At 45.1% G+C, this 26,349-nt stretch overlaps 1 protein-coding gene across 1 annotated transcript in view; it reads left to right on the top strand.

The window, feature by feature from the left end:
- Positions 1-26,349, top strand: part of WDR49 (WD repeat domain 49) — a 275,211-nt gene that overhangs the window by 153,796 nt on the left and 95,066 nt on the right. Inside the window, exons 15-17 of the mRNA XM_084847441.1 lie at positions 3,936-4,120; positions 18,956-19,065; positions 23,393-23,539. Of these exons, the coding sequence (XP_084703567.1) occupies positions 3,936-4,120; positions 18,956-19,065; positions 23,393-23,539 (442 nt within the window). The remainder of the gene's footprint in view (positions 1-3,935; positions 4,121-18,955; positions 19,066-23,392; positions 23,540-26,349) is intronic.

Here is a 26,349-nt window from a genome sequence, read left to right as displayed (position 1 = left end):
CTTGCTGGTACTGTGGTGCCGGAACAATTTAGGCTGCATGAGAAAAATTAGAAAAAGGGCCACCATCTCTGTGGGGAGTGGAACACCCCCCCATTGACCAATCCACCCTAGTTACTTTCCCCCTTAACTAGCAATACTTGTAGCCCAATTATAGAGAATCAAAGGGGTTCATTGGTGTTGAGAAAAGTGGGGCAAGAGTATGTGACAATACACTGTAGAATATGTGTGTGTGTTTTTTTTTTAACAATGCATCTAGCCTACTGCTGGGATTAGAGGTATGGTATCATCCAGTGTACCATCTTTGGGAAAGGCAGGTCCTCCAATACCCATCTCAGAATGTGCTGATCCAAAATGGAGAGACCTGGGCTCAACCGTTAAACCAATCTTCTCCAAGCTGGAGCCCCCCAGATGTATTGGACTGCAACTCCCATCATTACCAGCCAGCATGAACCCAAAGCCCCGCAAAAAGGTGCAGAATGATGTTCAAAGCTAGAATTTGGAATGGAGAGTGTGAAAATGAATTCTTTCTTGGGGCCGTGACTACTTCGGGGAAAATAACAAACACAGATAGAGACAAGGGCACTCAGAGGGAGGAGGCAAGGGAGAGAGATGAAAGGAGCATGTGAGGCAGTAGGTGGCTGTGCTTGACAGCTGACTGTGAAAAACCTCAGCTCAGTGCTCTAGGCTCTCAGCAACTCATACTAAGTGACGCCGCTTTTTCTCACACCACGTAGTCACGGTTTCCTAGGAGTTTGAGTGGCATGCAACAAGGTCAGCAACCCTGAGATTGGGGTTACAAACCCTGAGAGTGGGGAGGCCTGCAACTGTCCCTGGCATACTTTGGTTTTTATGTCTCTTGTATTTCTAGGGGGAAGGGAAGCTACAAAATCCGTTTAGGGCACAATCCTATTGGATGTGCCCTGGGTACTTCTAAGCCTCTGAACTCAGAGGCTTATGTCTATCCAATGCAGAGCAGGGGGTGCCTTGTGCCTCCTGCTCTGCATTTTAGCTAGATGGACAATTTCTCCCATCTAGCTGAGGCTTTAGGATGGGGGAGGGAAGGAGGCTGGGGATACCTCATAGCCCCACATCCCCAGTCTCCTCCCCTCCCCGCCCCAGGGAACACATCCTTTTCTGCATCTCCGTGCTCCATTTTGGGTGTGCGGAGAGGTAGCCGTTGTGGTTCTCTCTCTACCCTGGCTATGAGGGGGAGGGGGCAGAGAGTGTGATTTCCTGGCCCTGGGCTTGGAGCCCTGTCTATGAGGCTGGGGCCAGGAAACCGGACAGCCCTATGTCCCTCCAGATGCTGCTTAGGGGACATAGGATTGTTCCCTTCATTAATTAATTAAGGGAGAAAGAAGGAGAAAGGATGGAAGGAAGGAAGGAAGGAAGGAAGGAAGGAAGAAAGAAAGAAAGAAAGAAAGAAAGAAAGAAAGAAAGAGGTACACAGAGGTATTGAGCTCACAATGTGACTAGGCAGCACCATGAATGGAAGCTGGCTCAGAAGCACTGGGCACTTCAGCAGAGAATGAAGTGCTACATGGGCATACAGTGCAATCGGTCTGTCTGGGAATACAAGGCAGCAAAGTAGGTCCAAGCAAAAAGGGAGAAAGGAACTCTGTCCCTGGACACATGGGCTAGGCACAAGAGTAGGAGATCAAGAGTGCTAGAAAGAATCACGTAGTGATGAGTGAGGATTTAGTTTCAATTTGGTTTCGATGAGCATTTACCCAAATTCACAACATTCTCCATATCTGGGACAAAAAGAACTTGAGATCTGAAAATGTGAATGTGAGAGAAACCCAAACTGGCGGATTTGTCCATCCAGGCTCAGGGCTTTGAGTGTTTTGCTCTTGAAAGGCTGGGTTTGAATCCCTGTGTATTATTCAGCCATGTTTGTGGTGCTGAATGGCCACCTCTTTTTTTCTGACAGGCTCCTTATCTTTACCAGCTATAAGGCAGGCAGATAGATCATGCTGGGAATAGCTGTACCTGTTGAATTTGGCAAGTGCCAATGAATGAGAATTTCATTTCAAATCATTTTTGATAAGAATTTACTAACAGTTGAAAAGTTCTTCATATTCAGGAGTGAAAGAAATTAGATGTTAAACATGTGAATGCTGGAGAATGTGAAATGGATAGATTCATCCATCCCTAGGATTATGAGGAACGGGCAAAGAACCAAACAAACTCTGGATGATTCTTGGACCTGAACATGCTGAGTCCTATGATCAAAGAACACCCTGGGTGCCCAAACTCAAGGGCAGTTATATGCTTCAAAGAAAGGGGCAATGGCTTTGGGTACATTCAGGATGGGGTAGAACAAAGGGATCAATAGCTTGACTCTGGGGAATGAAAGGGAACCTCAAGGTGGTTCCTGGCAAAGAATTAAAGCTAGGTGAATAAGCATGACAAAAGCCATGCTTCTGGGAAACTGTTAGATAGAGACATTCAGAACAAAAGGGGGCACCACAAAGGGTGCCCAAGTGGTGTTGTAATGCAAGAGCATAAGAAGAGCCATGCTGGATCAGACCAAGGGTCCATCTAGTCCAGCATGCTGTTCACACAATGGCCAACCAGCTGCCCACAGGAAGCCCTCAAGCAGGACATGAGTGCAACAGCATCCTCCTGCCCATGTTCCCCAGCAACTGGTGTACATAGGCATACTGCATCTGATACTGGAGGTAGCATATAGCAATCAGAATTAGCAGTCACAACCTGCTGGACTATTTTGTGGTGAGGATGCTTCACGATTGGATCTTGTTTCCTGGCAGGGTTCTATATCGGTCCATTTAAAGGTACCCTTCATGGGTTGAATAGCTGGGGTGGTGACTTGGTAGTTAGGACAGCATTTGCATTTTTCTGGAGTTCCCATGCAACTCCTTTGATTAATTTATGGTAGAGGACTCACCACTCAATTCAAATTACACAAAATTCAGGCACCAGTCTCAGGAACTCCTTGCTCCTAGCTACCTTGGGTCTCTTGCCCATGCAGCCCTTTTCTCATAGAACAAAATAGATTTGACAAGGTGTTAGAGTGATGCCAACAGCAATACCAAATGTAAACTACACTTGTATAAGGTTTAACCCTCAAAGGCGGCCTAGAAATAATTTTAAATAAAATAAAATAACATTTTGAATGAATATAAAGCCACCATGGCTGACGTTCTCAGTAACGCTTTGTTCAACTTCCCTGCAATGTATTGACAGGCAGGTTGCATCATGGAAGCTCCATCATTTCCTGGCTTTGGCCCAACAAACATTTCAAACCATAGCAGAACAAAACCAGATGGAACATTAGCCTGGCCTGTGATCATTCCTTAGGCTGTGACAAGGCAGAGAAGGTTCTAGTCCAGCAGTGGGCTTGCAGGATCTCTTTTGTATTTTTATTAGAATGCTGAAATCACAAATTGGTGGGGTGGGGTGGGGTGGGGTTAGGATCAATTATTTAATGTGCCCCATGAACCCACTGGGGGAGATCTATCTATCTATCTATCTATCTATCTATCTATCTATCTAATCTATCTAAATGTGAATTATCATAGATAAGGGATTCTAACATGGCACTCTAAAACTGATAAGCAGAGGTGAACAAAGAACTGATCAAAAGCTACCAACTAGTACTCCTATTTTACAGATGAGGGTCACTGAGGCTAAGAAATAAGCAGTTAGCACAATGCCAGCTATGGCAGAGGTTTCTCCTCCTCCTCCCCCCTTCTCCTATCCCCTTGCTCTTATTAAAGTCAGAAACCTCTGGAGATCTACTACAAACCACCCAGAGATCTATCAGTAGATCCTGATCTACATTCTGCCTGCGCCTGTCCTAGTCCACTTTAGTCTCCCAAACAGAAGATGGAACACAGAGCTGGGCCTCTCTTGCATATCTCATATATAATGTTTGTTTGAAATGTACGTTACACTATGTTCTGTTTTAGGAAGGACATTGGAGAATTGGAAATTATGTCCCGTCCTTCCCCAGAGAAGAAAATGAGCCCCAAAGAAAGGAGGAGAAGAACATTAAGAAGGACAAGTCTGTGCCCTCTGTCGAAGAAGATCCTTCCCCTAATCTGGAGGAACAAGCTGCACCTGTTAGAGAGGATAAAGACAACTCTGTATTCATGTAAGTAATTTCTCTAAAAGCTGATTTACAGTGACATGTTTTAAGAGGGTAGGCTATTAAGAATGAGCCAAAGTATCTAATTATCAGAAGCTTCCTTTCAGAGACAATATTTTAAATAGGACTGGCAAGGAAATGGATTTCTTGTCTTGTTGGAAATCCAGAATCCCTGGGCACCATTTTTTCTTTTGTCCAAAGCCAGATAGGTTTGAGGGAGAAAATAATAATAATGATGAGGGAAGATTTAGCACCAGAGTGTTTTGGCTGCCAGGTAAAGAGATGCCCTTTTTTCTGAACTGCTGTTTAACTGAAGATGCTTCCATGGTAGGTATTAATGACTAGAAGGTGTTTGCTTAAGTGAACATTGATGTCCAGTGACTACTGGTTACTGGCCACAACCCCACTTGTTTGGGTGGAGTTAGGGAGAAACAGCTTTGGCTGTTGTAATGTAGCCAGTGAAGGGACAGAAACCTAAATTTTGCAGCAGGCTGGCAAATAGCAGCCTTTGGAGGTGGCAGGGCTGTTACTGCATATTCTTTGCTTTGGGGGGAAGTAACCCTCTTTCTGGCTAAATGCTCCCCCATTCTCAGTTTGTAAATAAAGAGATAGAATAAAAACATCATAAACGTCTGATATTCTCTCACCACAAGGAAGCTGACCTGGTAAAGGCCACTTCTGAAACTTCCTACTGCTTGGACATTGACTACGCTAAAGCCTTTGATTCTGTGGATCATAACAAACTGTGGCAAATTCTGAAAGAGATGGGAGTACCAGACCACCTTGCCTGTCTCCTGAGAAACCTGTACGAGGGACAAGAAGCAACAGTAAGAACCGGTCATGGAACAACCAACTGGTTCAAAACTGGGAAAGGAGTACGACAAGGCTGTATATTGTCACCCTGCTTATTTAATTTATATGCAGAATACATAATGAAAAACGCTGGGTTGGATGAATCACAGGTCGGAATTAAGATTGCCGGGAGAATTATCAATAACCTCCGATATGCAGACGATACCACCCTAATGGCAGAAAGCGAAGAGGATCTAAAGAGCCTCTTGTTGAGGGTAAAGTGGAGAGTGCAAAAGCTGGTTTGAAACTCAACATTAAAGAAACTAAGATCATGGCATCTGGCCCCATCACTTCCTGGCATATAGAAGGGGAAGAAATGGAAGCAGTGACAGATTTTATTTTCTTGGGCTCCAAGATCACCGCAGACGGTGACTGTAGCCATGAAATTAAAAGACGCTTGCTCCTTGGGAGGAGGAAAGCTATGGCAAACCTAGACAGCATAGTAAGAAGCAGAGACATCACCTTGCTGACAAAGGTCCATCTAATCAAAGCTATGGTTTTCCCAGTAGAAACGTATGGCTGTGAGAGCTGGGCTATAAGGAAGGCTGAGCGCCGAAGAATTGACGCCTTCGAACTGTGGTGCTGGAGAAGATTCTTACGAGTCCCCTGGACTGCAAGGAGGTCAGATCAGTCCATCCTAAAGGAAATCAACCCTGAGTGCTCATTGGAAGGACAGATCCTGAAGCTGAAGCTGAAATATTTGGGCCACCTAATGCGAAGAGAAAAGTCACTGGAAAAGACCCTGATGCTGGGAAAGACTGAAGGCAAAAGGAGAAGGGGACGGCAGAGGATGAGATGGCTAGATAGCAACACTGATGCAATGAATATGAACTTGAGCACACTCCGGGAGAGAGTGGAGGACAGGAAGGCCTGGCGTGCTATGTTCCATGGGGTCAGGAAGAGTTGGACATGACTGAACGACTGAACAACAACAACAACAACAACAACAACAACAACACTGCTTGGACAAGTGAGGGAATGCAAAACAGTATCATGTTTGCCAGAGATGTTTCCATGACTCCTGTGCCTGGCTGCCTTTAAAGACTACTTGGAAAGTGAAATTGGTGCAGAATGCAGAGGCCAGGTTATTGACTGGTTCTAGCCAGTGGGGGGCTTTCCTTTCTAGTGTTGAAACAGCTCCATTGGCTTTCCTATTCATTTCCAGGCACAATTCAAAGTGCTGGTTTTAATCTTTAAAGCTGTATATGGCTTGGGAAGGAAAGGATCGCTGGAAGGATCACCTTCTTCTAAAGTTATTACAGCTTTATCCTGCTCCTCCACCAAGGAGTTTGGGGAAGCATACATGATTCCCCACTACCATAACCACCATTATATCCTGACAGCAACCCTGTGAGGTAGGTTAGACTATCTCAAGGTTACCCAGTGAGCTTTGTGGTGGAGTGAGGTTTTGAACACAGATCTCCCGGGTCTTAGTCCAACACTGTAACCACTATGTAGGGTGGCCACTTACACACTGCCAGAAAAGAGGAAATGTATCACTAAAAAAGAGGACAAAGACCTGCATAATTTATAGATGGTTATTCTATTTTAAATCGAAATACAATACCCTCATCACAGTGTGGCCAGGTCATCTGTGCCCGCCCCATCTGTTGTTCAGGAGCCATTAATGGGCGACTCCAGGCCCTCTGCTCCTCCCTCTTATGGCTTTTTGTCTTTAAATTGGACTTGGACTTGATGACCTTTCAAATAGACAACACCTTCAATTAGAGGGCTCTCTTCTGACAGCTCTTCAAATAGAGGACTGTTCTTTGTAAAGTAGGACACATGGCCACCCTACCACTGCACCTAAGGGTGTACAGATTTTGTAAAATCTGTTTTGTCTGCATTTCATGGATTGTCAGGTGCCTTTTGTTCCATCATCCACTCACTGATGGAATATGATCCAATTTTCCAAATTTGCACAAATTCACACTTGTGAAAATGTGCAAATCCCCCCAATGTGTGCAAATTCCCCCCCCCCCATATGCATTTTCATGCTTTGGCCTATGGGGGAAACACACATTTTCAGCTGGTTTTTTTCTTTTCTTTTCATGTCTTTTTCTACAACTACATTTGTGTACAACTCCAACAAGTAAAAAAAAAATCCCTGCTCTGCAACTGCAAGTCCATGGAATCTGTGTAATTTGGGAAAAGCTGTTCTAGTGCTGAATCCATGGGTTGGATTCATAGAAATCCAAACTTGTCTGATTCTGTTGCAGATTTTTCTGGCATCCCTAACTGTACCCCACAGAAAACCTGGCCAAAGACTAAAGTCTGCATCAGAGGCCCTTTTCCATGTGACCCTGCCTTCAGAGATCACCAGGGAAAGGGGCTTTTTGTTGTGCACCCAGCCTATGCCATACCTTCCCCACAGAGCCTCACCTGTTGCTCTTTCTTTTAAGTCCCAGGCATCAGATCACTTTTTTATCTAGATATTTTAGCTGGCTACTGTTCACTGGCTAGCATTTTGTTTTACAAGGAAGATTTTATTCTGCTGTTTTGTTCAGTGTTTGTCTGTTTAAATTCTGCTTCTGTGTTTTATATATTTATTCAGGGCTGTTTTAGTCTATTGCTCTTATGGTTTTTCTGTTGGTTTTCTATACGGTTATTAAATTGCTGCTTTTGTTCTTTGTTCCCTGCTTTGGGAATTTTTAAATTGGAAAGTGGGCGTAAAATATCCAAAACGAAATGAATACAATAGAAAGGTAAGGTTTTTATTTGGCTCTCCACCTGCGCCGGGCACATAGCAGCCCAATAAAGATGCAGTTTAGCATGCAGAGCTTTCTCTGCATGCCAGGAAAAGCTGCATCTGCAGAATTTCTGGATTCTAAAAGCACATGAGCAGAGCCAATGGAAGTACTATCTGCAGATGTATCTATGGCAATGTATTGTGTTCTGCTGTAGAAACACAGTTCCCTCATATAATAGCAGCCATACACACAGATGCATTTAATGACAAATTGGTCTAATTTTGCACTTCCGATGCCTGAGAGGTTAGAGGTGCAAAGCTCTTTGATCCTGAGTGAGCTCATATATTGCAAAATGTATAAATCTTTCATGATTGTTTGTAATGTATACTATGGCCAAGCATAAGAACAGTAAAATTATACTCCGGCTAAGTGCTTCCTCAGTTTTAAATAACTTCCTTGATGTAACACAAGGAAGCCTTTGTATTATTAAACATTTTAATAACCTTGGGTAAAAGAAATGTGCCCTTTACGTACAGACACAGTGCCCAAGGGAATCACTCATACAACCCCATTTACCACGAGTGCACTGCTGTCAGGCAAGAAAAGATGGTGACCAAAGCAACAATGCAAGATCTGCACAGCCCAGCCAGTGTCATCATAGCTTGCACAAGTGCTATTCTGGTGCCTCTCTTGGTTTGGGAGAGTTGAGCCAAAATTTCTCAGAAGACTTTTTTCTTTTTCTCACCCCCCTGGAAAAAGAAGGCAATTTTGCAGAATATTCTCCAACATTTCTCCAATGTTTGTGTGTGTGTGTGTGTGTGTGTGGTAGACACTATGTTTCTACCACAATGCCCTGGAATGATGCTAGGTCTAAGGCAGTGAAGAGGCTGAGCTCCAAAAGGATCTCTCCAAACAGAGAGAATGGGCACTAAAATGGCAAATGCAGTTCAGTGCAAGCAAGTGAACAGTGCTGTTTGTTGGGGCAAAAAAAAAGAGAGAAAGATCCCAACTTCATATATACATTTATGGGATCCAAGCTGGTGGTGACTGACCAAGACAAGATGTTGTGGTTGTTGTGGACAGCTCCATGAAAATGTTGACTGAGAATGTGGCAGCTGTGGAAAAGACAAATTCCATGTTGGGCATAATTAGAAAAGGAATTGGGAATAAAACTGCCAGTATCATACTACTGTCATGGCACAACTAGTCTTGGAATGCTGTGTACAGTTCTGGCCACCACAGCTATAAAATGATAGTGTAGAGTTGGAAAAGTTGCAGAAAAGGACAACCAAAGCTATTAAGGGGCTGGAGCAACTCCCCTACAAAAGGAAAGGAAAGGTTGCAACATTTGGGACTGTTAAGCATCTGGGACTGTGCACAAAATTCTTCTCAAGCTTCTCTACCTTATTTGTGGGCAGAGAACTGCAGGATGGGCAAGCACATCACCCAATTTCTCCAAGGGAAGGACAAATTCTCCAACAATTTCTCGGGAGTGGGGCTCAGCATCAGCAGTGACAGTAGCACAACTTTTCTTTTTTCCTAAGCCACCCCCCCCACACACACACACAGTTGCAATGACAGCAGCAACTGTGTTGGCTGCTTGGCCACCATTTTGCATCAGAACAATGTCAGAAGAGCTATGCTGAATCAGACCAAAAACCTATGAGCACAATGGCAGCCTCCCGCTCATGTACCCCAGCAACTCATATGCAGAGGCATACTGCCTCCGATACTGGAGGTAATACATAGAGATCAGGACTAGTATCTATTGATAGCCTTATTCTCCATGGACTTGTTTAATCCCCTTTTAAAGCCATCCAAGATGGTGGCCATCACTACATCTTGTGGTAGTGAATTCTATAGTTTAACTATGCACTGTGTGAAGTACTTCCTTCTTTCTGCCCTAAATCTTTCACCATTCAGTTTCACGGGATGACCCCAGGTTCTAGTATTATGAGGGAGGGAGAAAAACTCTCCCTATCTACTTTCTCCACACCATGCATAATTTTGCACCCCTCTGTCATGTCTCCTGTACTCACTTTTTTTCTAAACTACAAAGCCCCAAATGTCATAATCCTTCCTCATATGAGGAGCCCTGAATGTGGTGACTGCAGTTGCTATTTCAAGTGTACCAAGAAAACAGTGGAAGCTTTTAAAGTGCAAAAGTGTGAAAATATACACCCTACTATAAATAGACTCCAGATTTTTTTAATACATGTTATACATTTAATTATACGTTATATAATTAGCTCATGTGTTATATTTTAACTCTATTTAGGTTTAGAGAGCATTGTAAGAAGCATATTAGCACAACATGTTGCAATGAGGCTGGAGCTAAATTTGCTAAGTTTCCACCCACCCATCCATCCATCCATTCAATAAATTTGTTTCTGTTTGTAGCTCAGCTGAACATAATAGCTGAGAGTGGACACCTGTACCTTAAAAAAAAAAAATCCAAACAGAATTTCCTAGCAGATTTTAGGAGAGCCAGTGTGGTATAGTGGCAAGAGTGTTGGACTGGGAGCTGGGAGATCCGGGTTCTAGTCCCCACTCGGCCATGGAAGCTCACTGGGTGACTTTGGGCCAGTCACACACTCTCAGCCCAACCCACCTCACAAGGTTGTTGTGAGGATAAAGTGGAGAGGAAGAGGATAATGTAAGTCGCCTTGGGTTCCTTGCAAGAGGAAAAAAGGCGGGATATAACTGCAATAAATAAATAAGTAATTTTGAGATTTAGCTCTTTTATAGATATTAGATAGATGATAGATAGATAGATAGATAGATAGATGATAGACAGACTATAACTATGTAAAAAGCTACCGTAAGATATATTGATGCCCCTCAATTCTGATGGCTTTAAAAGAGGATTAGACAAATTCATGGAGGACAAGGCTATAAATGGTTACTAGTCATGGTGGCTATATATTATCTCCACTATCAGAGGCAGTATGCCTCTGTATTCCAGTTGCTGGGGAACATGAGTGGAAGGTGCTGTCACATTCATGTCCTGCTTGTGGGCCTCCAACAGGCATCCCATTGGCCACTGCGGGAAACAGGATGCTAAACTAGATAGGCCTGGGGTCTCCAACCTTTTTGGACCCATGGGCACATTTGGGAATTTGAGAAACATGGAGGATGTGATCAGTCACATAATGGCTGCTGTGGGGCCTGGCTAGTCAAAAGAGATGTGTGTGTGTGGGAGGAATAGTGAGGTTAGAGTTTTGGAGAGAGGGAGAAATAAAAAGGCAAAGCAATAGAGGGAAGAGAAAGAATAGAGGGAAGAGAAAGAACGAGGCTAGGGGCTAGGAGGGGGAGAAACAGTGAGGTAAAGAGGTGTGTGTGTGTGTGTGTATAAAATAGCGAGGCTAGGGGCTAGGAGGGGAGAGAAAGAAGGCTAAGGTAGGGGAAGGGAGAGAAATAATGAGGAAAGGGGTTGGGGGAGAGAAATAGCAAGGCTGGGAGTGGAAAGAAACAGCAAGATAAAGGGGTGAGTGGGAAACAAAGAGCAAAGTTAGGATCTAGGAAGGGAGAGAAAGAAGAAGGCTAGGGAAGAGGAATGGAGAGAAATAGTGAGGAAAGGTTAGAGAGTAGAGAGAAATAGCAAGGCTAGAGGCTGGGAGTGGAGAGAGCGAGCGAGAGAGGGAGAGGGAGAGAGAGCAAAGGGAACTGTCTCTGTGGACAGAAGGAGACTGGGTGTGGCCAGGAAGGAATTATTTCCTTCACTTCCTGCCCACTGGACTTCTGATCAGCACCAGGTTCAGAAACAGGAAGAAGAACCTGGCACCATAATGTCTTTAAAGGTCTTTTTTAGATTAAAAATAAATGTTTGAAGGTGGCAGGAAGTGCAGAGCTTTGTGGGTGCCATTGAACACCCACGCGGGTGCCATGGTGCCCATGGGCACCACATTGGGGACCCCTCAGACAGGGCTTTGGTCTGATTCAGCATGGCTCTTCTTATATTCTTAATGTCTAAGTCAGGATCAACCCACACATTGCAGTCATGGTAGTCTGGTGGCTCTTTCATTAACATGAGAAGCTTTCAAAACTAGTAGAATTGCTTCTGGCAATTGTTAGTGAAGAAGACGTGAAGGGCAGGGCATAACCCTTTTCCCACTTGTTGTCCCGCTGTTTCAAATTGCTCCACCCATGGCCTTTCCCACTTGAGGGTTCTGAAAGTATGTTTGCAAGGGCAAACACTTGCCTAAAACTCTGCAGGGGGAAAACCACTTGTGGAGCAGATGGCAATAACATTATAAATTGCTTCTCTTTTCCTGCTCAGCCTGAATGGATGTGAATTTTCATGCAAATAAAGAGTGGTCTGGCTACTCTTATATATCCATTTGAGCTCTGTGTCGCTTGGCCTTGAGACTGAAGTCCTCAATAGATTTTGAACTGGTGATCTTAGGCAGGGCCACCAGCAAAGGTAGGCATGGCTGGGTACCTGCTGAGGGCACAGAACCCTGCAGGGTCCTGCTGACAAGAGGCCCTGGAGTTGCTTGTCCTCTTCACTGGCTTGGCTTGCCTCCTCTTGCTCTGGCCCAGACAACAGTGACGGTGAGTAGGAGGAGCAGTAGATGCCACTGCCTGCTAATTCACTGGTAGGGAATGGACTGTCAAGCAAGCAAGCGGTAGCAACAATGAGAAAGAGGATGAGGAACAATAGCAGCTTGTGACAATGATGGTGAGAAGATAGACTCACTAAACATGGGGGCCCATTGAGGGTCTTGACCAAGAACCCTCAGAAACCTGAAGCTGGGTCTGACCTGAGAGATGTTAGGTGGGTAATGTGCCTCCACCTAGCTCTGGCTAAAGGAGAGAACTACAGGGAGACCTGCCAAGGATGACTTTTGTGTCCAATAGGCAGAGTAGCACAGAGGATACTCCTTCAGCTCTATAAAAACTTTCTGGCTCAGACTTGCTCACTGGTCTGAGCAATGGTCATTCATGCCTCAGTTATATCCAGGCTGGATTATTGGCTGGGTTATTGTAACACACTCTACATGGGTCTTTGAAAAGCATCCAGAAATTTCATCTGGTTCCAAACATAAGGTAAAATCCAACATAAGTCCTATGTAAAGTAAACCCATTGAAATGAATGGAACCTAAGTTAGTCATGACTAACTGAAGTCCCATTCATTCCAATGGGTCTACTCTACATAGGACTTATGTTGGATTTTGCCCATAGTAGCCAGACTCCTACCCGCAGTGCCTGATCATATCACCCTGGTCTATTCAGTCTGCACTGGTTGTTAATCTGCTTCTGAACTCAGCTCAAATGGCTGGTTTTAAATGAACTGGGATGGGGGTATCTCAGGAGCCAACTACATTTGTATGAATCTGCTTGGTTGCTCTGTTATGACATCTGGCACCCTGTAGATTGTCAGGGGAAACATTCCATTTGGATTCTCATCTTATCACTCTGTTATCTTGTTAACTGCTAACAACGAATGTTCCCTACTGTCTGACGTTTGGTGGCTGGCAATGTGACACAGGGCTTTTTCAACTGCACTGCTGAGATCAGGGGTAGGCATCCTTCTTGGGTCCTGAGCACATTTGGCAATTTGAAAAAAGTCCTGGGCACCACCACAAAATGGCTCCAATGGGTGGCAAAGCACAAGCAACCTTCCCCAAAGACTGAGTACAAGGGAGAGGTGGGGTCTGACCCCCAGTACACTAAACAACTCCTTTGAATCCAAAGTTTTCAGCACAGACTGAAACCTATTTCACAGCAATCCCAGTGGCTGGTAAGACAATGTATTAATTAAAAATAAGTGGGATGGGTAGGGCACCTTGGTGGGCACCACCCCCAAAAGAGTCCAGTGGTTTAATTTGTTTTGAACTTTGTAACTGTGAGCTGAGGCCTGTGATGAGAACTGGGATATCATGTTTTTCAGTAAATAAACTGCCAGGCGTCTTCTTGCTGGTTACAAACTGGCTTCCTCTGCCTCCATAGGAACATAGGAAGCTGCCTTTTACTGAGTCAGTACATTGGTCCATCCAGCCCATTCTTGTCAACTCAACCACTCTCCAGGGTTTTAGGTGGGAATCTTTCCTAGCCCTACCTGGAGATGATGGGGATCAAACCTGGGACTTTGGCATGCAAAGGAGGTGCCCTCCCACTCAGCTACAGCCCCCTCCCTTCCTTTACAGCAGCAGAGTCTGGCAATCTGCAGACTTCTTAAAGTACTCCTCAAAGACATTTTGGACAACCAAAAAGGGGGCATTCCCAGGGGCTGGGAGGGGCTAGGAGTGTGGAAGTGCTGGAGCGAAATCGGCCATCTAGCCAGTAGCCACAAATGCAGGGTGGCTGGAGCGTGGAGGAGAAGATCCCCTCCGTCCTCCGCCAGCCCTGCCTTGGATAGGTAGTCACCTCCAAGTTCGGAGGCAGCCAACTATCCCGATAAGATTGCTCCCTCCATGCTCTTGGATCATTATGGGTTATTGAGTTATTGTATGATGTGGATGCTTTTCATTATTGAGCTACTGTAAAATGTGGATACTTTTTTAAAATTAAAAAATTACCAAAGCCAAAAAGAAGCAGATGTACCCTTAAGACATGGCCCATCAATTCAAAGTTGTCTGACATACTAATCAACAAAAGATTTAGAACACAATCCTATGGATTGTGCTCTTGATAGATGGAGATGGAGAGCAATCGATAGATGGAGAGCAATATTGAGCAAGCAATAGATGGAGAGCAATCTCAGGGTTGGTGTTGGAGACCCCTTGGCTTGTTGTGCTGGGGGATTTCAACATCCATGCTGAGGCTGCCCTGTTGGGAGTGGCTCAGGACTTCATGTCTGCCATGACAACCATGGGTCTGTCCCAGAAGGTATCTGGCCCCACCCATGCTGCTGGGCACACTCTGGACCTCGTTTTCTGTGCTGGATGGGGTGATAGTGATCTGAGTGTGGAGGAACTCTCTATAGTTCCGTTGTCATGGACAGATAATTAGCTGGTGGGGTTTAGACTTGCTGGCACTCGGAACCTCTGCAGGGGTGGAGGGCCGATTAAGATGGTCCGCCCCAGGAGGCTGATGGATCCGAATGGTTTCCTGATGGCTCTTGGGGATTTTCCTGTTGCTTCGGCAGGCGATTCTGTCGAAGCCCTGGCCGATCTCTGGAATGGAGAAATGACCAGGGCCATGGACACAATGGCTCCTGAGCATCCTCTCTCACGAAGTGGAGCTGCACCAGCACCCTGGTTTTCTAGGGAGCTGGCAGTGATGAAACGAGTGAGAAGACGACTGGAGTGACGTTGGCAGAAAACTTGGAGTGAATCCGATCAAACACGGGCTAGAGCCAATTTGAAGGCCTACTCTGTGGCAATACGGGCAGCAAAGAAAATATTTTTTTCTGCCACTACTGCATCTGCAAAGAGCCATCCAGCAGAGCTGTTTCGAGTGGTTAGGGGTCTTTTACATGCTAGCCTGCAAGAGGATAATTTAAACCCCTTGACAGCCCATTGTGAACAATTTGCTCAGCACTTTGCAGACAAAATCACTCGGATCCGCTCTGACTTGGATGCTATAGTTGCTACAGACCCAGAGGATATAACTTTGGCCCCTGCTTGTCCAGTGTTGTTGGATACTTTTCAATTTGTACAGCCTGAGGATGTGGACAAGATCCTTGGAGAGGTGAGAGCCACCACGTGTGTTCTAGATCCTTGCCCTTCCTGGCTCATAAAAGCAGCCAGAGTTGGACTGGCTGAGTGGGTATGTGGAGTGGTTAATGCCTCCCTTAGGCAAGGCAGAATTCCAGCCTGCTTGAAGGAGGCAGTGGTGAGGCCTTTGTTAAAAAAGCCTCCCTGAACCCCACTACATTGGATAATTATCGGCCAGTGTCCAATATTCCATTTCTGGGGAAGATATTGGAGCGCGTGGTGGCCTCCCAACTCTGGAGATTCCTGGATGAGACAAATTATCTAGATCCATTTCAATCTGGCCTCAGACCTGGTTATGGGACAGAAACAGCTTTGGTCACCATGGTGGATGACCTATGCCAGGAACTAGACTGGGGGAGTGTGTCCCTGTTGGTTCTGCTGGACCTCTCAGTGGCTTTCGATACCATCAACCATGGTATCCTTCTGGGCTGCCTCGCTGGGATGGGACTTGGAGGCACTGTTTTACAGTGGCTCCATTCCTTCTTGGAGGGGCGGACCCAGAAGGTGGTGAAAGGGGAATCCTGTTGGACTCCCTGGCCATTGGCTTGTGGAGTCCCTCAGGGTTCTGTTTTGTCCCCCACGCTATTTAACATATACATGAAACCACTGGGAGAAGTTGTCCAGATTTTGGGGTTCGGTGTCACCAGTACGCTGATGACACCCAACTCTACTTTTCCTTTCCATCTAATTCCAAGGAAGCTGTTGGGGTTCTGGTGTCTTTTGGCAGTAATGGACTGGATGAGGGCAAACAAATTGAAGCTTAATCCAGACAAGACAGAGGTGCTCCTGGTCAGTTGAAAGGTAGATCAGGGAATAGGGATACAGCTTGTGCTGGATGGAGTTACACTGTATTTGCATTTTAGTGCATTTGCACAGTTAAAGCCAGTGCGCCAGCTGCATCCATTCCTTGAGATGTCTGACTTGGCCACAGTGACACATGCCTTAGTTACATCCCATTTGGATTACTGCAACGTGCTCTACGTGCGGCTGCCTCAGAAGAGTGTTTGGAAACTTCAGCCTGTTCAAAGAACTGCGGCCAGACTGCTGACTGGGGCTGGTTACAGGGAGCATACAACTACTCTGTTAACTACTCTGTCCGTGTTAAAACAGCTTCACTGGCTCCCAGTCTGTTTCTGGGCACAATTCAAAGTGCTAGTTATAACCTGGACCCGAGCCTATACAGCTCGGGTCCAGGTTATCTGAAAGACCGTATTCTCCCTTATGAGCCTACTCGTGCCCTGAGATCTTCAGGGGAAGCCCTTCTCGCCATCCTGCCATCATCACAGGCACGCCTGGTGGGAACGCGGGAGAGGGCCTTCTTGGTGGCTGCCCCAAGGCTCTGGAACTCCCTTCCCAGGGAGGCGAAAGTGGCACCCTCCTTGATATGTTTTCATAGGCATGCAAAAACTTTTTTATTCCAGCAGGCCTTTGGGGATAACTAGTCTGGACCTGGGAAAATGCGACGTATAGATATTATTTTTGTTGTTGTGGTTGTCTTTTAATGTTTTAATATCTTTACAATTTTAATATTGATGATTTATATTTTTAACTTTTATACAGTTGTATTTATATTTCTATTGATAGGTTTTAATTGTAGCAGTTTTAACATTGTAAGGCCTCCTTGAGTCCCAGTATTGGGAAAAAGGCAGGATATAATAATAATAATAATAATAATAATAATAATAATAATAATAATAATCCCATGCTGTAAAAGCCTTCACCCTCCTCCCACCCTGCCTGGCCCTCGTCAGCAGGACACCTCCATCTATCCAATGCCCTGCTGACAAGAGCCAGGCAGGGTGGGAGGAGGGTGAAGGCTTTTACAGCCTCCCATTCCTCTGATTATGTTATTTACTTGTAGGCGGGCTGCTGAGCCCACCAACAGACCTACCTTCAAGTGGCCGGGATGAATAACAGAGAGATGTATGGATCTAAAGAATCCGCCCCCCCCCCGGAGTCCGTGGTGAAAGACTTACCCCCGTCTCCGCCCGGAAACCTCTTCAGCCGGACCTCCGGCTCCAGATTGCCTGCGATATGGCCGCCATGCCATATTGCTGGCTGAAGGGGACTGACTTCGGACACAAATGGCATCCAGGATGCCATTTGCGTCCGTAAAGGCCTTAGTTTAAGGTAAATGCAGCTGTAAATGGCTGCATTTACCTTAAACTAAGGCCTTTACGGCTGCAAATGGCATCCTGGACACCATTTGCGTCCAATGCTTTTCATTCACATGATAGGCTACGCAAATATTTGCATAGCCTATCATGTAAAAGCATCATTTAAGATGCCATTTAAGATGCCAAAAAGACGCCATTTGTGTCCCTGCTTTTATGTGATAGGCTACGCAAATATTTGTGTAGCTTATCGCGTGAATGAAAAGCACGGACACAAATGGCGTTCAGGATGCCATTTGCGGCCGTAAAGGCCTTAGTTTAAGGTAAATGCAGCCATTTACGGCTGCATTTACTTTAAACTACGGCCTTTACAGCCTCAAATGACATCCTGGAAGCCATTTGTGTCTGCAGTCAGTCCTCTTCAGCCAGCGATACGGCATGGTGGCCGTATGGCTGGGAATCCAGAGCCGGAGGTCCGGCCAAAGAGGATTCTGTGGGAAAGCAGAGGTAAGTCTTCCACCATGGACCCGAGGGGGGGGGATTCTTTAGAATCTGGCCTTATTGGAGTCCGTGGCAGAATTCTCCGCCATCCCTACACAGCGTAGAGTTTCAAAAGAAGTTTGTTCAGTCCATGCTGCGTTCCATTACACAGGCCGGAGTGAGAGGAAACACATGTGCTGGTGAAGGTCAGAGAAAGAGGGGGGAAGGAAGGGGACGAGCAAAAGGAGGAAATCACAGGAAGCCACACTGTAGGCTGTAGAAATCCTAAGGGAGCTGTGGTCAAAATTTCCATGAATTAACTAACTGCAACACTGTCCCCTTCCAGTGACTTGCAGGTGAGGTTGCAATATTCTCAACAGTCCCCATGTCGTGGCCCCAGGAGTGGGAACTTGCACCATCCTATGGCTCCTCAGATGGTATCTGCGGAGCCATAGGATCTCTTTGTTAGTTGATTAAACACCTAATTAAAACTGCAATATCATACACATTTTTCTGGGAGTAAGCCCCATTGAAACCATTGAAGACTAACTTGCAAGTAAATGTGCATAGGATTACTGTCACAGACCAGCAAAAATATTCAAATAAACAGGAGCCTCTTTTATTACTCTTTCTTGATTTTTTTTAAAAAAACATCCCCTACATTACCATTAGCTTTAGGATGCGTTACAGAATGATATGCCATTTTGAGAGATGTAACTCTTTATCCCGAGGACTTCTGATTGGCTGTGATACGAATCTCAGAACTGGCATTATGAAGTATTTTGTTTTGTTGCTTCATTTCATTCAGTCATCTGATTTGTTCAGCCCTGTTGAACGAACTGAGAAGAATAGAGAGTGAACTCCACTTCAGGGTAAATGTTCAATTTGGCCTCTAATCCTACCACTCTATTATCCTTTAACTATAAACGGTGGATGCATCTTTAAAAGTCATGCTCCTTTACACAGAAGAACATTTCGGACAAAATATTAATCAAACCAAGTCATGTCCTGTTCATTTTGTTTTGTGATCTCTCTCCACCTAGGGTGAATATATGGGATGACACAATATTGGGTAAAAGTTATAGAGAGAAAAAAATGCAGAAAGGTAGAAAATGCACCCCCTTCAGTAGAATTGCTGGGATAAAGCCAACAGGTATGTAACTTATTTAACATATTCAACGTTGTTGACTTTATTGTTCTTATTCAGAGTTTCAGATGTACCTGGTGCATACACAGAGCTCTTGAGTGTGTTGCTGTCCTCATTCATTTCAGTAGAAGCAGCCAACCTGTGGCTTGAAAGGAATGCATGCACAAATCCATTAAAATTATTGGGGAAGCTATGGCAGGGTTTGGAACTTTGTGGCTGCATGGGATATCTCACACCAGGCTGGGATCCAAAGACACCCATGCATATGGTGAGCTGCCGATTATTGCCTTCTAACAGTAGGTCCTCACACCTCAAAGAATGCCATTCCTGACAGACCTGTAATCTTTTTCGGGTAGTTTTTCAGGGAGGGACAGGAGGCTGCCACTGGAAGGAAATAGCTGAAAAGCCCCTGAAGAGGTGTGACAGAGATGGAGGCACAAATTTGCATGTTTCGCAATTTAATATAAATTGACCAAATTTGCACATCCTGAACTAGTAGGTGAACTAGAATGCAATTATCCTTTGTTTTACGCACTGCTGCGAATGTTGTAATGTAGTTCTCCTGTCAGAAACTGCATACAAACATGCATACATTTGGGGAAATAGTGTACAAAAATGGCATATCTTCAGGGAAATTGCTTGCAAAACTGCATAAATTGGGGGGAAATGTGTACAAAATGCATATAAATGTTCACACAGATGAAAAAGTGTAATCATCACGGCCATCACTCGTGACCGAGTAAGATTGTCTTCCAAAGATAGAGTCTCTATAGATAACTCTTTAAAAAGATTAGACAGATTCATAGAAGATAGGTCATTCAACACATTAATCTCTAGCAGTGGGTCTGCAGGTGGCTGTAAAGGCCGATTTTGGATCTACACAGCCTCCCACAGTGAGGACATAAGTTTCCAGGTGGAAGGCGGTCACGGTGAGGGTTTGCTTGACGTGCCTTCCGCTGAGCTCGTTTCTCCCTTTCGCTCTGTACTCGTGCTTCTTCAAAGTCCATAGCGCCTTTAATATAGGCTGACCTCCAGTTGGAATGCTTATGAGTTAGAGTTTCCCAGTTCTCAATGCTTATGTTACATTTTTTAAGATTAGCTTTAAGAACATCTTTAAATCTCTTTTGCTGTCCACCAATATTCCGTTTTCCATTCATAAGTTGGGAATAGAGTAACTGCTTTGGAAGACGATAATCAGGCATTCGAACAACATGGCCGATCCAGCGAAGTTGATGTTGGAGAATCATTGTTTCAATGCTGGTGGTCTTTGCTTCTTCCAGTATGCTCACATTAGTCCGTCTGTCCTCCCAAGTAATTTGCAGAATTTTTTGGAGGCAGCATTGGTGAAATCTTTCAAGAAGTTGGTAGTGGTGTTTGTAGACGGTCCATGTTTCACAGGTGTACAGTAAGGTTGGTAGTACAATGCCTTTGTAAACAAGCATTTTGGTCTCCCTGCGAATGTCCCAATCCTCGAACACTCTATGCTTCATTTGGGAGAATGCTACAGTCGCAGAGGTCAGGCGATGCTGAATTTCAGCATCGATGTCGGCATTTGTGGAGAGATGGCTGCCAAGATAAGAAAAGTGATCAACATTTTCCAGCATCACACCGTTAAGCTGGATTGATGGTGCTACAGAGGGGTTGGTTTGTGCTTACTGGTAAAGCACTTTGGTTTTTTTTGATGTTAAGCGAGAGGCTGAACTTTTCATATGCTTCTGTGAAGATGTTTAGGATAGTTTGGAGATTTTCCTCTGAATGTGGGCAGATTATGTTATCATCAGCATATTGAAGTTCTATGACAGAGGTTGTAATTACCTTACTTTTTGCTTTCAGCCTACTGAGATTAAAAAGTTTTCCATCTGTTCAATATATGATTTCTACACCAATGGGAAGTTTCCGTTCAACAAGGTGTAGAATCATAGCGATGAAGATAGCGAATAAGGTTAGAGCAATGATGCATCCCTGTTTAATGCCTGATCCCACTTTGAATGGATCACTTTGAGAGCCATTGTTATTCAAGATTGTTGCTGTCATGTTGTCATGGAGGAGCTGCAAGATGTTCAAAAATTTATTAGGGCATCCAGATTTCAGAAGGATGGTCCAGAGAGCAGTATGATTTACAGTGTCGAAGGCCTTAGTCAGATCAATAAATGCCATGCACAGGGGTTGGTTTTGCTCCCTGCATTTTTCTTGGAGCTGTCGTGTGGTGAAGATCATATCCACTGTCCCCCTGGAAGGGTGGAAGCCATTTTGGGATTCAGGGAGGATGTCTTCTAGGGATGTACAAAAGTCACTTAACTTTTCTAAGGTTGACATTCGTGGTGGGGGGGAGGCGCTCTGTCCCTCCCCCCGAAATTCTGGCCGGCCGGCTCTGCTCTGCAGGGATTCTGCGGAGCCGCCGGCCAGCTCTGCCAGCGGCCGGACATCCGGCCGCTGGCTAGCAGGGACGCAAATGGAGGTGGCCATAGCCGCCACCGTTTGTGTCCCTGCAGTCAGCCGTGATAGGCTGCGTAAATGTTTAAGTAGCCTATCACGGCTGATTTAAAAGAAAAAACACACACGCGTGTACGCAAATGGCGGCACCCATGGGCGCCGCCATTTGCGTTCCTTATTTTGGCACGTCCTAGTCTACGTAAACATTTACGTAGACTAAGATGGCGAAAATAAGGGGAACGCAAATAGCATAGCGTTAATGCTATTTGCGTTCCCCTTATTTTCACCATCTTAGTCTACATAAATGTTTAGACGTGCCAAAATAAGGAACACAAATGGCGGCGCCCATGGGCGCCGCCATTTGCATATGTGTGTTTTTTTTTTCTTCTTTTAAATCAGCTGTGATAGGCTACGTAAACATTTACATAGCCTATCACGGTGTTTTTTAAAAATCTAGCCGTGATAGGCTATGTAAATCTTTACGTAGCCTATCACGTGTTTTTGTTTTTTGTTTTTTTAACTGGAAATGGCGGCGGCGGCAGCCAGTTGGAAGACCGGCTGCTGCCGCTGCCCCGCTGCTGCCCCGCCGCCGGAGCCGCCGCCGGAGCCGCTGCCGCCAGGAAGATCCGCCCAAGGTAAGTCCCGTCCTGGGGGTGGCGGGGGGGGTGGCAGACCGTTCCGCCACCGATTTCAGGGGGCTGAATGCGCTGGCATTCGGCCTCCCCGAGATTCGTGGAGATTCGACATCCCTAACGTCTTCTGAGATAGGTAGAAGGCGGTTTACGAGGATCCTTGCCAGGATTTTGCCTGCAGTAGCTAGAAGGGAGATGCCTCGATAGTTTTCACAATCTGTTCTATCACCCTTTTTAAAGAGATTGATAATTATGGCATCCCTGAAGTCTGCTGGGATCTCCTCCCCCAGATTTTTTCGATGAGCTTGTGAAGCTGTTGTGTAGCTTCAGGCTGACCTTCTGTAAAGACTTCAACAGGGATCCCATCGGGTACACTAGCTTTATTATTTTTCATTTGGTTAATGGCTTTACTGACTTCCTCCAAACTAGGGGATACTGCAAGCTCATCTCTGGTTTGTTTTTGTGGGATTTGCGAGTAAACCTCATCAGCCACAATAGAGTTAATGGTTAAGGAGGTTGTGGTAATGCTCTTTCCAATGCAATGCAATAGACTCTTTGTCCTTTAGAAGTTCGGCACCATCTATTGAGCGTAAGGGGTTTGTACCATGGTTTGTTGGTCCATAGATGGCCTTTGTGGCATTAAACCCCCCCCCCCATCATGGGCATCTGCAAAATGCTGGATTTCTTGAGCTTTCTTTATCCACCAGGTGTTCTTAAGTGCTCTAGTTCTTCTTTGGACCTCAGCCTTTTTTTGTGTGGACTAAAAAAATTTTTTTGACAATGTATGCAAAAACAGGGTGGAATGAATTTGTACTTGAAAAAAATGCAAATATTATGGAAAGTGAAACAGACAGTTCCATCTATCTCTGGTGTATGGTAAACTTCTGTGGCTTGTTGAATTTCAGCCCAGGGTTAGACTGCAGGATCAAGGCAGAGAATTTTCTTGATGGGAAACCTGAATAAAAAGAATCACATTTATCTTCCATAAGGGACAGATTTTGCCTAGTTTGCTTGACAAACTTTTAATTAAAATTAAGATATATATTTTTTTAATGCCGAAGATTGTGAGCTTTCTTTGGCTGAACTGATTATAAATTGCCAGCGTCTCCCTGCACATGTATCTGTGTTTATCCAGCTCTGTGAATATTTCTTAGCTGCACAAGTGGCATAGTATGATTAGGCACAACAAATTAGCTTTGCTTCCATTGCAATTGGGCTGATACGTGAAATGATTTTCTGCATTTGGCATAATCCTCTGGTTTGAAAAGTTGTATTTAGGTCATTAAAGATTGACGCCCTGAAGGAGACGACAGATATGAACGAGCTCGACATTCTTGTGCACCCTGACAAATACTTTGGGGAAAAGTCAGTGGAGAAGCATTCTGAAGATTTAAAGCTGCCTACCCTTTCGGCAAGTAAGTAGAGCTTCATTAAATTCTCATTACTCTTAGCTCTCAGTACAGAGGGGCAAAAATAAAGGTCACTAGCTTATCTCTCTTAAAAGGAGGTAAGGTAACAGGAAACTCTAGAATTTATCACTAGGCCACTGACTAAGAGAAGATAGCAAGACTGCAAGTAACAAGACAGAAGTGACAGGAATCATGTGATCCAAAGTTGTGAACAAGATTTCCCTTGTTAAATTTGTGATGAGCCATGATCAAATGGTGAGATACGTGAGAACAGTTCCAGAAAGCCCATTCAGGTGTTCAATCCTCACAGGTTTACTACTGCATGAGAGGAAACGTGGGGCTGCATTAGCAGGCTCCATATCCTCCATGTTGTCCCTGTCACCCCACCCATCTAACCTTCACATGTTGGGAGGGGGAGGTCTGAGGCAGAGAACCTGATTATTCAGGGCACTAAATGACATAGCGCAAGCTTTCCACCTCAAACCTTCCCCCTCCAACATGTGGATAGCAGGGGTGCAGCCAGCAGGGGTCATTGGCAGGGCTAAGGCCTGGGAGTGCTGTTATGCTGTCCCCCTCACCCAGTGGTAAAGTAAACACATTAGAATTGAACGCCTGGACAGGGGTGAGGAATTGGTGTTCTGTGCCTCACCTCAGGCTGCCTTTTTTCAGGCATAACTGCTGTGGAGGGGGACATTGGGGGGGGACACAGATGTGGGGGGAAACTGTGTGTCAATAAGACTTGGGGAAAGCCTCCCACTGGAGCCAATTGGAGGCTTTTTTGGAAGGCTAATCGCTGGTGGCCATTTTTTTAGGGGGTGGGAGAGTCCCAGTTAGGGAGGGAAGGGTTAAACTTCTCTCCCTTCTCCTGGGCTAAAGAAATCCTGTACTTGAGATGTGCTGCCTGAAATACCATAGGATATGGTGGAGTCATGCTTTGCTGGTGTAAGGTGAGATATGCCGTTGCCAGCAGAACGGCCTCACCACATATTCATGGAACCATCTTACTGTGAGCGTTGATGATGCCATCAATTTGCACTCAGAGCAAGATGGGTCCATGGATCACATCACCATGTGATGCTGCGTAGATGCCACAAACGTCATGTCTTTGTTAACTAGCACACTGCACTGGTGCTCTCTGCCAATAATCAGCCACAGTGGCTCATCTGTAAGGAAGACTTGGGTATGAAGTATCTTGCTTTGTACGATAGGGTTGGCACCTTTTAACTGGGCAAGTGGATGTCCTGAACAGGTATTTGGGAGTCAGTAATGGATTGGATGAGGGCTAATGTCTGAAGTTCAATCCAGACAGGACGGAGATGCTCCTGGCTACTGACTTATCAAACCAGGGAAGTGGTATTTGATCATTTTTGATGGAAATTTACTCCTCCTTAATGAGGCTCACAACTTGGGGAAGCTTTTAGACCCAACATCGTTGATGCAAGATAGCATCTATAGCCTGGAGTGTCTTTCACTGACTTTGGTTGGTGTACCAACTGCATCCCTTATTGGAGTTAGATGGTCTCATCCAGCCAGATTATTTCTGTGTACCGTACATGGGGGCTGCCTTTGAAAAGCATTCAAAAACTTCAGCTGGAGCAGGACATCGCGGCCAGATGTTTTTACTGGTACTGACCACTGCAAACACCATATTCTAGAATTGAAATATTGTGGCTGGCTCCCAGTTTGTTTCCAAGTGCTGATTTTGATCTTTCCACTCCTCAATGGTCACAGCTTGGATTATCTAAAGGAATACTTTCTCCTTACATGAACTTGCCCACCAACTGAGATTTCTTCAGAAGGCAGGGTACCCTTCTTTGGGGTGCCCTTGCCTTCTAAGGCTGAGCACCTGTGAACATAAGAATAGAAATAGAGCCCTGCTGGATCAGACCAAAGGTCTATCTACTCCAACATCCTGTTTCCCTCAGTGGCTAACCAGATGCTTATGGTTAGATCCAGAGAAGGTATTTCTGTGAGGTGCTGCCAAGCTGTGTCCTAGGCCTGGGACTCTCCAACACTGTTATCAATGAATTAGATGAAGGGATTGAGGGAATCCTTATGAAATTCGCAGATGACACAAAACTGGGAAGGATAGTTAACACCTCAGAAGACAGGAATAACATTCAATATGACCTCAATAGAATGGAGAACTAACAAAATAAGGAAACTAACAAAATAGAAATCTACGGAGGCACATGCAAAGTTTTGCATTTGGGCAAAAACCAAAAACAACCCCCCTCCCGCCTGCAACAAGTCAAATGCTCAGGTATAGGATGGGAGACACCTGGCTTGGCAGTAGTACCTATGAAAAGGACCTTGGGGGTTTAAATGATCCCAGCTGAGCATGGTTCAGCAATGTGATGCAGCTGCAAAGAGGCTAATGTGTTTTTAGGCTGCATTAACAGAACCATAGTTGCTACTTCACTGGAAGTAATCATTCCACTTCATTCTGCAGTAGTCAGACCACATCCTGGAGAACTGTGAACACCACAATTTAAGAAGGATGTAGACAAATTGGAACCGTTTGAGATGCGGGCAACAAAGATGGTCATGGGTATGGAAAACCAGTCCTATGAGGAAAGGTTGAAGGAACTGGGTGTGTTTAGCTTGGAGAAGAGAAGACTGAAGGGGGACATGACAGCACTCTTCAAATACCTGACGGGCCATTACATGGAAACGGCCAAAAACATGTTCGTTGCTGATCCAGAGTAAAGGACTGAATCAAACGGGCTTAAGTCACAGGAGGGTGGATTTCAGTTGAACATTAGGAGACATTTCTTGACAATAAGAACACATTGGCAATGGAACAAGTTCTGTAG

The sequence above is a fragment of the Heloderma suspectum genome, chromosome 3, assembly GCF_057233095.1.
Source record: "Heloderma suspectum isolate Gila_16-S chromosome 3, 16-S_ref, whole genome shotgun sequence".
NCBI lineage: Eukaryota > Metazoa > Chordata > Lepidosauria > Squamata > Helodermatidae > Heloderma > Heloderma suspectum.
Note: the sequence above shows the minus strand (reverse complement) of the source record. Positions and strands in the feature narration are given on the sequence as shown.